The 15,441-nt window shown below is 33.1% G+C and overlaps 1 protein-coding gene across 1 annotated transcript in view; it reads left to right on the forward strand.

Annotated features, from left to right (window-relative positions):
- LOC106457202 (dolichyl-diphosphooligosaccharide--protein glycosyltransferase subunit 1-like) overlaps positions 1-3,923 on the forward strand; it is a 38,679-nt gene extending 34,756 nt beyond the window's left edge. Inside the window, exon 10 of the mRNA XM_013916596.2 lies at positions 2,223-3,923. Within this exon, the coding sequence (XP_013772050.1) occupies positions 2,223-2,405 (183 nt within the window). The 3' untranslated portion in view covers positions 2,406-3,923. The remainder of the gene's footprint in view (positions 1-2,222) is intronic.
- The last annotated feature ends 11,518 nt before the right edge of the window (positions 3,924-15,441 follow it).

A 15,441-nucleotide genomic window follows, 5' to 3' on the forward strand; every position in this document is an offset into this window, starting at 1 on the left:
ACTTACTTTACTTACTAGTAGTACGTAACTAATACTATGATAATCTGTGTATAGATAGTATATAATAATAAGTATACTAATATATATATTATATATATATATATATATATATATATATATATATATATATATAATTCTGATTCAACTGAGACTTCTACATGAGGATTGAGCACTTTAACCACTGAGACATTTTGGAGTTCAGTGTTTGGAATCCAGTGCTAATGAATATTGAAAGAGCTTGTTTTAAACATTATCAATTATTTATGAAAAATTCCAAATGTACTAATATTTGAAACTGAGACTTCTGCTTGAGGTTCAGGCACTCTAACCACTGAGGCAATTTGAGCATTACCAACAGACAGTGGTTTATATATATAGGTTATTTGCCGAGTTCATTCATGTTAACAATGTTTTGAAATTCTTGCCAATTGAATAGATTTTGGTGTCATGTGAGCTTGATTTTTGTGCTTCCCTCTTTTGGCACTTTTTGATCAAATTGAGGAACTTGCCTTCAAGATGTTTGGTCTACACTTGGTAATTCCAAAAGTTTTCAAAAATTTCTTTTAGCAAACATATTTATCCACTTCTTCAAATTTATAGATGGAGCTCTGCTTCATACCAGTGAAATGAAAAATTCTCTGAAGGAACAAGGACTGCTTATCATAGTCCTGAAGTTCATCAAACACTTTTAAATGTCATGACATGAAGAAAAGAAAATGTATTGCTATTAAATATGTAAACAAGCTAAACAACTTGTGAACTGGTACATCTAATTATCACCAATGTATAACATCTAGTAATCTTTCTTTAGGCTTTTCTTGAATACATTTTTTCTTACTAAACATTAGACAAAGTATAGCATATAAATAAAGTACATAAATTTTTTCCTTTGTTGTTTCAGTTATCTTAAACCCTCTAATTTGTGTATGAGATAACAACATGTCTGAGCAATTATTGATTGTACAATTTTGAAAACTGCTATAGCCAATATTTAAATACAACAGGATAGAGCAGATTATAAACTGTTTTCATCAATGTAGAACAAATAAAGTGGTTTGAGCAGTAATTTATAGTTTCTCGAAAAGGTGATTAATTAGGGCTCTCTGAAGTGATAAACAAAGAAATCTGATGGGAAGTTTAGAGGATTTAATAACAAACCACAGCTTTAGGAAGTTTTATACTTGCTATAGATGCTATCTTAATTCCTGAAAATGTTTTAATGTTCAATTATATTTATTTGGAAGGTATTGAAATTTTCTTCTTTGACAAGACAACAATCAGCTTAGTTAGGTTTAGCAAGTATCATAGGCATCAACAAAATGTTCTGATGACTCAAATCTTTATTTATTGAATAATAATGTTGAGTATATCATATTCAAACACTGCTCATAAACAAAAGAATATATTATTTATTGAAAAACAAAACTATTTATTAGATATAAATTCATCTAGACCAAGAATGTAATTAGCAAAAATATTGTTACTTAACTTGATCTGATGCCATTTTGCGTGGTCAAGTCTTAGGTCATTGATAAATCTTTGTCAACTTATACATTTTTTACAATTTATAGCTTGAGGTGGTGACTACTGTAGTTGACAAAAGGAATTTCTTAATGGAGATCAGTTAAGTTGAGATTGACTGGTTCAACAAAAAAATTAATTCCAAGATGGAAGGAAGCATTTGAAAAGTTTTTTCAAAAACAGTGTCCCAAAGCAAAATTACAGAAAAACTCAATCAAATTATATTAATTTTTTAAACCAAAATAGATATTATTTTGTAAGTTTGTTCAAAGTTTCACCTAATTTAGTTGAGCATTTCCACTATGAGAAGGAAAAAATCAGGGGATATCAATAATACTTGTATGATCCAGAAGGGGATAAAGTGTTTAGCTTACTTTGTGTTGTTGTTGTTATGCAAGCATCATGTTTCAGATTGGAATGTTACATACAGATCCAGTGATTTTCAGAGTACTATAACAGTTGTAAATCTCCTTATAAATAAATAACAGTCATAAATAGCCACAGACTATTAGAAACTTTGAAAATATGCATGGTATAATTGAATGTCTTTCAAGAGCTCAAATTTAAAATTTTGTATAATGAGCCAATAAAGTCTAGTTTCTTTGGTAATTTTTTGATATATGCATTATAGTTTTCATGCAAAATTACTTCTAAATGCTTGTTTTTATATATTAACATAATTTCTTGATTACTTTACTTAGATATCAGAGCTGCAACGCCTTGATCGTAACCTGAAAGAACAATTTCACCATCATATGACACTTGTTGAGAAACTGATATCTGGAAAAATGAACAAACTGACTTTTGTCGAGTCGGAGGCTGCCATCACACGTAAGAAGGAAGAACTTGCAGAAAAATTACAAGCTCTTACCAATTCTTTGTAACCAGCTGCCTGTTATCATTACAACAAATCAGATAAATATTCATTATAAACATTTTTTTTCTCCCACTATCCTATCTTGGTGTTGGAAATTTACTTAAGTATTGAATTGCTTTTTAAATAGAACATTTAGACAGTCAATCACTAGCAGTTTCTAAGGAAGCTAAATAAATATGTTACAGCATGGACTAAACATTTAACAGAAATTAATATGTAAGTGCTTTAAACTTCATTATATTTCGTTATTGATTTAGTAGTGATCACAGTGTTTCCTTGTTTCCATATTTTATGTCTAATCATAGAACAATAGAGAAATTCATAAAAACTGAATTTAAGATAATAATAAATCTCTGCAGTGACATATATATATATGTGTGCCTATTAATATATGACAATTTTGAAGGCTGTAACATTGGGTAGATCATTCAAAAGTGCAGACTCAACTTTACATATAGCCCATTAAATTGCACTTCTTCATCACACCAATAATTGCACTAATGATAAACTAATCAAAGGTTTTTTATCTGTAAAATGTTAAAATTACAGATAAATTTAGTGTCTATTTAAGTAGAGTTGTATTAATTACTGTATTTTTTTTGTCTCTCTACCACATAATGTTATAGAGTAATAATTAAAGTGCTTATGAAAAGGATATAGTATATTATGCTATAATACTGTATGAAAGCACAAGCCAGTTGTCAAAGAACACCTAAAAATATGCCCATATATTCTTATTATACAGTGTTCAAATTGTAAACTCAAAACTGATTTCAGTTACTAACCAAGATAAATAATCTTTAAATTATGGAAAAGGAGGAAATATTTTTTTTTAATTTGTTGGCTTAATTAATATTAAAAGAAGGCTTTTACATCATTTAGTTGTCAAAAAGGGATTATTATACAGATTTCTTAATAAATGTGATGTCACATGAAATGTAAGCAAAACTCATAAATTTCACTGCTTGGTGTTATGCTTTTGTTTTTTACAAATAAAGAAAGATTTCCATAATTAGATGTTAGTTACTGTGGTTTATAAGTATGTTGATTCCCTATGTTTTGTGGATGTACATGGTTCTTATCAGTTTGACTAATGTTGGTTTTATTTTTCACTTCCAATTTTTGTATCAAACTGCCAAACTATAAGACATTAATTCAGTTTAAAATATAGTTTGTGTTTACATAAACCAACATCTGATGACATAGTAAAGGATTTAAGGATGTATAGTAATATTTGAAGTTATGTTGTTCAAACTGTCCCATAATGTTAACAAATGGCACAGGTTTCTTCACACCATATATCTTGTAGAAAATTTCAAAGGCATCAGTTGTTAATCAAGCATTAATAACTCTTGTCTTTGTCTCATCTTGTGGTAAAGAAATAAATTGTAATCTTTGACCAAATTTAAAAATTTTTCATTGATCAGAAAGTTTTATACAAACAAATAAAAAAAACTGTTGTGTAAAAATAATCTCTCACTGACTGTAGTATGATCTGAAACAATAAGAAACCCCTGTTAACATTCTTGTAGTACCATAGACTGCATTGCTGTCTCCACTGATCAAAGCATACATTAAAAGGCAAACAACTGTCCCAATGAGCTACAGCAGAAATGGTATAAGCCACTTTTGCTAATGATTTTATGAAGACCATGAGGTAAAATTTAAAGAATGGCGGCTTTAAACAAAAAATTAATGACTGTACTTAACTCTATGGCACTTAGATGATTAAATTTTGCTCCTAGCAAAATTGCACCATTGAATTTTTAAAAAATGTTAGACTTATCATTATTATATATATTGAATGAGTCCTATTGGTTAATAATTTTTAAAAAGGTGCCTTGCTTATAATTGTGCTGTAGTAAACAATTTATTATATGCCAATGATCATAAACACAATAGGACTGTGTTTAATGCCTTTCGAATCAAAACAGATCAATTTACGGTTTTAGAAAAGAAAAACTTTATTGGAAACTTGTAAACGGATGTGGTATTTTAAGGTAAACTGATTTACTGAAAGAATAAATTAGGTAGGTCTGCTATATAATGGAAGGCTTGAGAAGTACAGTAATACTGGATTCCACTTAAACTAACTGGGTCTGTGCTAAGAAATAAATTAACTGGATGCAAGGTAGGATACACAATGAAGACAATCTTTATTAATATAACAAACACAGTGTGTGTACTTGGGTTCTAGATAGTCACATTTACTGGAGTTGTGAGTTGATCAGTTTGGTTCCTCAAGACTTAATTTCCAAATTGGATGACTCGCTCAAAATTATGTTCTAGACTATAACTTTCATGTTACTTAGTTGAGCCGGTAACATCAGACTTACCTAAAGGTAAGAAACTACAGCTAACTATGTGACTGGTCATTTCTATTCAAACATAAGAGAGGTTGTAACCTCTATATCACCGGATCCATCATTGGAGAATGTTGCTGTCAATGTTCTTACACAAGATGCAGCTTTTTAGTCATATCCCTTCATGGACAAACCAGGTGTAATCTCTGAGGAAATGATAAAACACAAGGTAGCTGGAATGAAATCAACTTACTGACTTTTTGATCACATGTTATATGAAACTGTACATGCCTAAAATAAATTTTAAAACTGAAAAATTCTACATTGAAATAAAATGTAGAAAATGCTTGATATACTTGCAGCAGGAAGACTTAAAAATCATTAACAAAATATATCATTTTTATATGACAAATTTGTACTAATATGCAGCTTTGAAAATTCAAAATATTTCAAAGTGATATTTGTTAGGAAACAACTGAAAATGCTTATTTTTGTTGTAAATTTCAACAGAAACTACATAATCTGTAGAAAATTTATCTGAAGTTTACACTATTTCATCCAGTATATATGTGTGTGTGTGTGTGTGTGTGTTTTTTTTTTTTAATTTTTTGCAATATAATAAAATAATCCATAAGACAGGTTAGTCAAAGTGGTGCAACCGGCGGTGTGAGGGTTAAATTCAATGAACGCAAATCACCATCAGTTCCATTACCTCTAGTATTTGGAGTAAATCGACACTACTTGACCAATTTCATTGAGAGTGATGAAGTTCTATAGCATCATAAATGAACATATCTGAGAGCAGATAGTTCTTGAAAACATGCATTCCCTTGATAAACATAAAGTTTTAGATATTAATATAATTTAGTTGTCTTGATCTGGAAAATAACAGTTTTCTCAAAATACACTAATTTTATAATGGATAAACTGATGAAATATATAATTGTTTACTCCAAAAAGTATGATTCCAATTTTTGTACTCTAGTAATATCAATGTTTATTATATCACTGCTTGCACAGTTTTCGGTTTGAAGTGTATTAATGAGTTTTAGTGACTAATTTTATCTGCTACTTTTTTTTATTCTTCTTACAAACATATTTAAAACTACAACAAATGTTATTAATTTTTCATTTAGTGTATTCTTTGCCAAATACTAAAAGTTTGTTCAGAAATTAGCTTGTACTCGCTATGGAAAATTCCTGACAATGTTATTAAAAAGTGTAGTTAATTTCAAAAGAAATTTAGAATTACACTCGTGTAGTTAGTATAACAACTTGTAATGCCACAAATAATAGTAAGAACAAAAGTAATGATTAAGAATTCCATTGTTCAGAAATAGCATCGAGATAATCATTTGGTAATGCCTATAAACCAGTACCAGTTGTAAATTGCTATTCCCATATGCTAAAATGCACCATTGGTTTCTATTAAGTAGACAATTCAAGCAATATGACCAAAATAAGTGACTGTAGATGCAACAAAAATTTCTTTTTGTGCCATAATTCACCATCCACATCATATTTCTGTTCAATTAAAATGTAGGTACACCCACATAAAGTTAGGTGTGGTGGAATCAGTGGAAGTTAGGAGTTGCTATCCAGAAGCTTTTCCTGAATCCTTGGATTCTGTCTTTTTATTTATGTCCTATTTTCTTGATCATTCTTTATCTAACTTATTTAAAAATAATGAGAAGACAGGAGATTGGTAACTCTTAAAGAATTTGTACTAAAAGATTTATTATTAAAACTGTTATTTTGAAAGCTTGGGTCGCATCTCTTTTGTCTGTCTGTTTCACCATCATTTAACTAGAAGAGTCGCTCGTTATCCAGAGTGTAGGCAGTTAAGCTTAAGTACAGACATCTTATTAGCTTTTAATGAAGCTTAATCAAGAAACCATATTGGTTTAAAATGTTTTTTTAAATGTGGGTAGATCAGCAAAAATTATTGAAAACAAAAATGATACTTATGCAGTCCACGTCAAATAAAGTGATAAAAACACATTCAATGAGTAACTTTGTAACTTTTTTTTTTCTTGTTAAGTACAAAGTATATAACAGGCTGTATGTTCTGTTGTCACACGAATATCGAAACCTGGTTTTTGGCGTTGTAAGACTTCAGACTTGCCACTGAGTAATGGGAGGGAGGCTACTTCGTAGCACTGCCTAGTGTGTTAACTGTTTCACAAGAAAATTTTCGAGGTTTCACATTCATGAAACTATAGAAATACTAATTTCAGATTGTACGAAATTTAAAATGCGAAAACTAGATAAGGGAACTTTCACCGATATAGCTTTTTCTCTTTCCTTCTTCTCACATTGGTGATACTTAATGAAACTGCATGGAACTTTGACAAACTTACAAAATGTAGTTTGGAAAGGATTAAAACAATCCCTGAATTATTTTCTGTAACTTCCAGTTTTACTGTTACTCTTTTCAGTTACTGATTTATAGTGCTGGCCAAGTGAATCGATTACTTAAGAGTGGTGACTAATTGATTAATCCATTAATCGAAGTTAGTGTTTCAAATTGGTATTGTTTTGGATTATTGTAATAATCTATTAATGTCACGAAAATAGAATTAATCGAAATCTATTATTAATGTTTTGGATTATTCCAATAATCGGTTAATCGAAATACGATAATCCCACTAAAATACAACTAAGCGAAGGGAAGGCAACTGGCTGACAACGCCCACCGCCAACTCTCTGGCTGCTTAAGCTAACTATATAAAGGCTATCTTATCACTGTCACTCATATGGAACGGAGGAAGGGAGCTGTAAAAAATTATAAATTTACACTTTATTTAAGAGTTTATGTTTCTAATCTTATTGGGTGACTATTATTTAGTGTTGTAGAAGCAGGCATGGTGGGGGGGGGTGGTCCAAGGTGTCTGGACCCCACCAATTTTTCCCAGAAATTAATTACCCTTTAGTAACGTCATATTAAACAGCCGAGGGTTTGGGGGAGGAGTCCACAGAGTTTGGAACCTGCTCCGTATTTAAGTCTAGAGTGATATGTAAATTCACTAATCGATTTTCATTGCTAGACATTGTCTAATTTATATTTTATAATAGTCTAACAAATTAATATTGTGTAACACCATTAACTTGCGTTAAGTCGTTATTGTATTTATCCGAATAGAACTCCAGTTTAATTATGACTAGCTACGCTACGTGTACACTGTAGGAAACAGTGAGAACAAAAGTTTGGCTGCAGTTACGTGCAGCTTAGACAAGTCCTAGTAACACAGGCGCTGGCACGTGCTCCAAATTCCCAGATGGTGTCTTGAAAAAATCAAAATAGAAAACCATTATTAATATCATAGTGAAACTCTGAAAATTCCCGAGCCCCGAATCTTTTAAGCACCTAGCGACGCCTCTGCCTTGTAATCAGTAATGCTAATATATATACAAGTTGTCTTATTGATTTCTCAGCACGCGTGTTTGATAGTTTAATTCAGCCAGTATTGTAAAATGCATGTCTGTTATATTTACATGTCGAGGTTTCGCAGAATTCTTTGTTATATATGCAGGATATTTTAATAAAAGCACAGATGTGACAAGAGATACTTACTGGTTTAAATTACCAAGTGTTTTTTAATGTATAATACAACTTCGTAGTTATAGGCACAACACTTATTTATAGACTTCAAAATTATCGTAAATAAACTTGTGAACATGTAAAATAACATTAAATTGTCTGGAAAAGTGTACACTGGACACGATATTGTTGCCATAGGTAAGTGATAGTAAATAAATCGTTCATCGTTTCTAACGGACGCACGAGCTTTAGGCAGCTGGTGACTTTAGAAGTTTAGAGGCATTTAGTATCCCATATACCACTACGCACGTACGTGATGTTCGTCATAAGGCACTCAAAGTGACCAATTACTATTTGTATTATACTGTTACGACAGCGGAAGTCACGTGACTCTGCAGGTGCATTTGGCGCTAGTAGCGTGCGTGAAATTTCTCGAATGATCATGAAGGCATGAGTGCATTCGAGACGCCCTCTTTTTAGTATATAAGCCTGGCGAGAAAAACCAGCGGGATTGAGGAGATAGATAATTGAGTCAACCGAACAGTAGTGACGCTGAGCCGTAAATTGTGTGTGTTTTGCAGTCGCATAGAGTGAAGTTATGTGAATCGCTGTGATTATAGCGTGCATTATAAAAGTTGTTAAGTTTAAAGTGACTGTGGAAATTCTATGTATTACTAAAATTTGAATCGAGAAAGAATAAACTAGTTTTAATCAAGAAAGGACTTGTATCGCTGAAGTTCATCGGAAATAATTTATACCGGAAATTAACAAACAAGCAGATACTCAACAATATCTTAATATGATATAATGTTAGTCGTAAATTAACTACTTTAAAACAATATGTAAAAAAAAGTTCGTGTTCTGATTGAAAAATGCAGATTTTAAAAGAAAAAAAATGCATTTTCAACAAGTGCAAGTTTTCGGAGACTAGTGTGAGCACTGAATTAATTATTTTCTTATTTTTCTAAACTTCCGTCTGTATCAACATAATAAGCCTATGATGTTTTTATGATTATAAAGTTCTTCGTTGTTAATAATTTTGAAGATGCTCATATTATCTGTGATGGATTTAAAAAAAACACCCTGAAACATCGGTAAATCAATATTTCTTTGGTATTATAGTTTTTTTAATATTTCTTATATTACTTTGATTTCTACACAATGAATCATTTTAATATCTGCAAAGAGGATATCTAGTATTACTATCATCACAAGTGTTAACTACACGGTTGTAAAATGATAGTATGTACAGAAAACAATCATTAGCAATGACAGAGCAGACGAATGAACAAGACGTTTATCTTTTTGCAAAGTTGAATCTTTTGCGAAATAAAAATAAATCAGCTGTGTGGGAATATTTTGGCTATCAGGAAGACCGTCATAATGAATGTGTGTGCATATGTTGTGAAGCAGTGCTGAAATATAGTGATAATACTACGAACAAGAGAAACCATTTACAACTTTTCCACAATGCTGCATTTAGGAAGATGTGTCAAAACACTATGGTTAAACTTTCAGCACCAATAGCTTTAACTGAATCACAATCTTCATCACAATTATCAAGTACCAGCAACGTTAGTTAGAGTATTGCAAGTTTGGCATCTGTACAACAATCATTGAAAAGACAGTCAACTATAAAAGCGTATTTAACAGCTAATGCTAAGTATCCTAAATAAAACATGAAGTAACATAGCTAAGAGAATGCATTCACTTGCTGGGAAGAACCTGGCTTTGTAAAGTTGCCTGAATCACTTGATTCGAAATACTAAGTGCTGTCAAGGAAAGAATTAAGTGGCAATTTTATCCCAAAACTGTACACCAGCATTCCAGACGTTGTTATGGACCAACTTTCTAAGACAAGTGATGTGGTCATTACTTTTGACATGTGGATCTCTAGAGCAAATGACCAGTATCTTGGTTGGATTGTTCATTTCATAAACCAACTTTGGGTTTTGAAAAGCTATATCATTAAAAACCTTGAATTTCCACCACCTCACACTGCTAAAGTTATAGCTAAGGCTGTTAGTGTTTCAAAAGTTGGAATATCTTGAATAAGGTTGAAGTAATTGTGTCAGACAACATTTACATCTGTGTGAAAGCTATTAGTAATATGGATCGAAAGTTAATACCATGCTTCAGCCATATTTTGAATTTAGTTATCAAGAAAGGACTAAACATAGGAATGAACCGAGTGATTGCACACTGTTCTAAATTGGCGGAGCATTTCCATTGAAGTGCTATTGCCAAATATTGTCTGGTAAACAAGTTGTTTTACTAGAATGCAAGCTAATCCACCATTAGGAAACTAGATGTAACAGCATTTATGCCATGTTGAAGGAAATTGTAGAGCATCAACAATCTATATGTGCAGCACTAATGGAGTTGGGTAAACTAGAGTTAATGCCAAGATTAGAAAGTTGTGTGGAAAAGCTTTTTGAAAATTTGCATCCTTTTTCAGAACTCACTGAAGAATTCAGCGCTGAATCTTATATTATTGTATCAAGTTTGTTACCTACACTACATCAGTTAAAAATCCAGCCGAGAGTGACTCAGGAGTGATAGCATAGATCAAACAAGCAATGCTTGAGGATCTTGAAAGTATATATACATCAGCTGCCACTGTTGACATTCTGATAAAAGTATGATTTCTGGATAGCAGGCTGTATTATTGAAAATATGAAATCTGAAGGATTGAGAGTGCAGACATGTTATATGATAGAGAAAAGTAAAGACAGTTATTTAATATTTCATTTTAACGTAAATATTAAAACTTAGTATTAATATTTCAATTAGAAACAAAGTTTTATGCCAAATTAATTGATATATGTTTATAATGAAATTTTGAATGTAACTCTGTAAAAGTCCGTGACATGCGCACTTTGACCCAGCTATACATATAGGATTAAATGGTACCAACACATTGGACTTCGTCTGTAGTAAAACACGGAAACACCACTTGTGTACAAAAAGACATTGTTTGTTTGTTTCATCTGCTACACAAACTCATGTTCCTGGGCTTTATCTGGTAAACACTGCAGCATCAGTTCGCAAAACTGACTGATAATTACAACTGTATGCTCATTCGAAGGATGCCAATGCTAGATCTGAAGTAAGAGATGACTATCTTCATTTTGGAATAACATTTCTATAACACAGCCAGAAATCTATCTATCCACTTATGTCTACTCTCTTGCCATTAGCTAAGATGTAGTTGGTCCGAATGGTGATCTAATTTGGAAAGTTTGATATATTACAAGATCTTCCAGTGTCCTGGCTGCTTCTGTGTAAACCAGGCACTTAATTTCTCACCCTTGTATCCTCAGTGATATGTACCTGAGAGTATGTACCATACAGCCCTGAGAGAGCTGGACTGACCATCAAAGCCTGCTATAAGTTGGTGGCCGGCCCGATTTGAGCTCTGCTAGTTTCCAGAGCTTTATCAACAGTTTACCACTTTCTTTTGTGCTCCTGCTGAGCCATTGGTCAAAGCTTTGCCTACTTTTCTGCTTAGCAAAGCAAAGGTACTGCTGTAATTCAGCACCTGCCGAGTTATCAGTTGGAAATCATAAAGTTGCCTTCCCTGCTGGTCTGTAAAGTATGGGTGATGTTGGTTTTCTAGCACCTGCTGGACCATTACTAATAACTAATGGTTTTGCTGCTTTTGCTCCTCAGTTCACCCACCAGTGATCCAAAATAACTATGAGCAAAGCAGGCACTTCACTCCACCCATCCCTGGCAACGTCCAAGTAGAAGCATTATACTGGTCGACAAAATCTAACTTTTTTCTCTCGTCAAAGATATAAACAAACTTTTCTAGACCAGTTTTGCATGCTAATTCCAAATCTGTTTTCTTATAGTACATCTAGTTATCGAAATATGATTGGTGTTAATTTCAGCACAATTTAGGTAATAACCACAAATTGTGCTAGTTAACGTGACAACTTTATTCATTTTTTAGTATAATTCCCATAAACGTTATACACACCATGCACTTGGTTTAATTTATACAGTACACACTTATGAAAAAAGAAATGTACAACAATTTAAATTATAATTAAGACAATAACCTTTCAAATTTGATCAGTCTCATCACGAAAACTTGACGTGCTAGAGGAAAACCAAAAAACAGATTTGGAATCAGCGTCCCAAGAGCTATATAGTCCATCTATAATTATATCTGATGAAAATGACTTGTTGGCCAGTGTTATTGCCATAGACTGTGATATGTAAACCATGGCAGGACTGGGATAGTCCTCTCTGTCTGTTAACTCGAAACCAGTGTGATTGTATTGCAGCAGCATGATGAGTGGTTGGCTAGTTAAACTTTAGCATGATGGAGGTACCTAAGTAGGATCTGAGGTGTAGCCACAACTGTCACTCTCGTATGCTCCTTTCTTTCCAGCAACCAGATTGAAGTGGCCACTCACACATGTCTCTCAATTTTCTTATCCACCAGTACATCTTTACGACTTCCAAAGCCATCACAGCTAAGCTTTAGTGTAATATGGCACAGATAATTTGCATAAGAAACAAGATTCTCGGTAGCACTCCTCTTCTGAGTATTTAACTTGGCCCAAATATATTGTTCAATGCTTCACTAGTAGAATCATCAGTGAAACTCAGCCACAAGTATGTCCCAGTCTTTTAGAGGTAACTAATTCAAATGCTCGATGGAATACAGGGTTAAACTGTCTAAGCTCAGGATCAAGCATTGAATTGTCTGCTCCTGAGTCCAGGCACTCCAATCATTTTCCTTCTTGAAACAAATTAGAAAATGGTCCACATATTCCTTTGATACACCTTTGAACAAATATCTTTAGTGTTGACTAAAGCCACTCCCTTACAGGTTCTCAGTCAATGCCTTACATAGATGCCACTGATGTCAGAGGTATAGGGAAAGTAGACATACTAAGGGATTCTGATGCTTGGATGAGTAGTCAATCACTGTTCCAGGGATAGATAGCAACGAATTGCTCTCAGAATCTCATCCTGAATCTCTACAAGCCTCAGGATCTATGACCACCTGGGAAGGATACCTCCCATCTTGGGTTATGACTGCTTTATATTTTGTAGTCTTTTCTTATTGATGCCCATTGTCTCTCCTGCCAGGGACTGGCAGAGTATGTCCACCATCAGCTGCTTAGTTCTACTTGGTTGGTATTAACCAGAGCTGGGGCTGTATTACTCTGGTTGGCAAATGGGTAGGAGTCCTTTAGAGACCCCTTTATGATCTATGACTCACCAGATGCCAGTCCATGTAGGCGAACCTCAGTCATATGTGCTTCCCCTGTACCAAGGTTGATTCTTATGAGCAACACCTGATGTGCCATTCTTGGTACAACAGACGTCAGCTGATCATTTTGAGTCTGCAGTTGCAGAACCATATTTGTCAAACACCTTCATAACATTGTTGAAAGTCCTATGTCCAGAAGTGTACTCCTCCTAGAGTCAACAACTCCTTTGTACAACTGTCTCTCTTCAGTGGCAAACTATTTTGGTCGTTAGTACTTCTACTTTAAAGCCCCTCCCCCAGTGGCACAGCGGTATGTCTGCGGACTTACAATGCTAGAAACCGGGTTTTGATACCCGTGATGGGCAGAGCACAAATAGCCCATTGTGTATCTTTGTGCTTAATTACAAACAAACAAACAAAATCTACTTTAAAAATGCCATTCTTTCAGTAAATAGTATTCCTTTAAACTAACATAACTCAAAGACTCAAGTAAGAGCAATACACACGTACTAGTAAAAACAGAAAACCTTACAATAATATCCTGCAGTGGTCACGCTAACAAAATTTCGCTTTTTTTACATTTTCTGTGGTATACTTACGTTGAAGTGTAATAAACAAGTTGGACACAAAATGTAGTAAAAAACGAGAACAATCTTTATTTATTCAAAGACAAAACCTAGTGTGCACACTTTTCCCTGCACTCCTGAATTCTTCAACAGGTTTTCTTCCCTCAAGCTGTCTTCCCATCAACTAGCGCACTTGAGATCTTGTTTATACTGTTGAAATCTAATGTTCCTTACTTCATGTGAAATGTCGAATTTACCCATAAAGACTAGCGCTACGCACGTGGCTGATTATTCTCATTTTATGTAAGGAAGGCCATAACCATGAGATATCATCTCACCTACCAGTAAAAGATACTATCATCTGTACATTCTTGTATAACATTCAGCAATAAAATAATACCTCTTCTTCCACAGGTAAAATAGCTATTATCTCCATAGAATAACAAAGAAACAAAAGCAGAAAGAATAAAATTAACTTAAAGACTTTCTAGACCATGTGTCATGCGAAAACTGCATTGATACAGAATAAACAAAACATTTCAAAATTTTCTACATTAAAAAACATTAGAAATTTCATGGTATACCTGTTTAAAATTTTGTCCATAATTTATAATGATTATTAGAAACTACTTCAAAAGTCCGCAAGAAGCTCCTTAACTGTCTTGAAGACATTTTTTTTTAGATGTGTATACACATTTTTGTTTTATTGCTAATGGACAAAGGTTTTAAAGGAATTTTAGTCATTTTTGACAATAAAATGCATACGATTCTGGCCTCTCGTCAGACCGGATGGTTGTCAGTGAACCAGCATGTGGATAGATTGCTTAAGTAACGGGTTGCATTGCAATTATTTCACCCAGCGCTTGACTTTGAAGATCCTACACATACCAATACACTTACGAATTCCATATGTGAAAGTTTTATTTTCTTACTTCTATTTCGAAATTTTCTAGTTTATTGAAGCTAGTGAAATTGTTTTATCTTCCATTCTCAAATACTGATTGAATGCTTTTTCAGCATTATAACTGAAACAAAAGCAGATGAATAAAACAGATTGGCAGCGTCAGCAGTAAAAGCAACCAGCTAGTGTTGTTATGAATTGAAAAGGGGTCAATTGAAAAAGTACATGCTCTTGGACTTTATGATCATATTGTTACGTCTCCGTTTGTTAATTGATTTCCCGTAAATTCGTTCCGACGAAACTTTAGCCACACAAGTCCTTACTTAATAAAACTGGTTTATTCTTTCCGAATATAACTTTACGATACACTTAATTTCAACAATCGCGCTAAAACAAACGCTATAACAACGAACGTGCTCAATTTCAATAATACTCTCTGACTGCAGATCAATTACTCACTGTCTACAGTCACGCCGTCACCCCCTTATATATATATATA

The sequence above is a fragment of the Limulus polyphemus genome, unplaced genomic scaffold (assembly GCF_000517525.1).
Source record: "Limulus polyphemus unplaced genomic scaffold, Limulus_polyphemus-2.1.2 Scaffold302, whole genome shotgun sequence".
In the NCBI taxonomy this organism is placed as follows: Eukaryota; Metazoa; Arthropoda; class Merostomata; order Xiphosura; family Limulidae; genus Limulus; species Limulus polyphemus.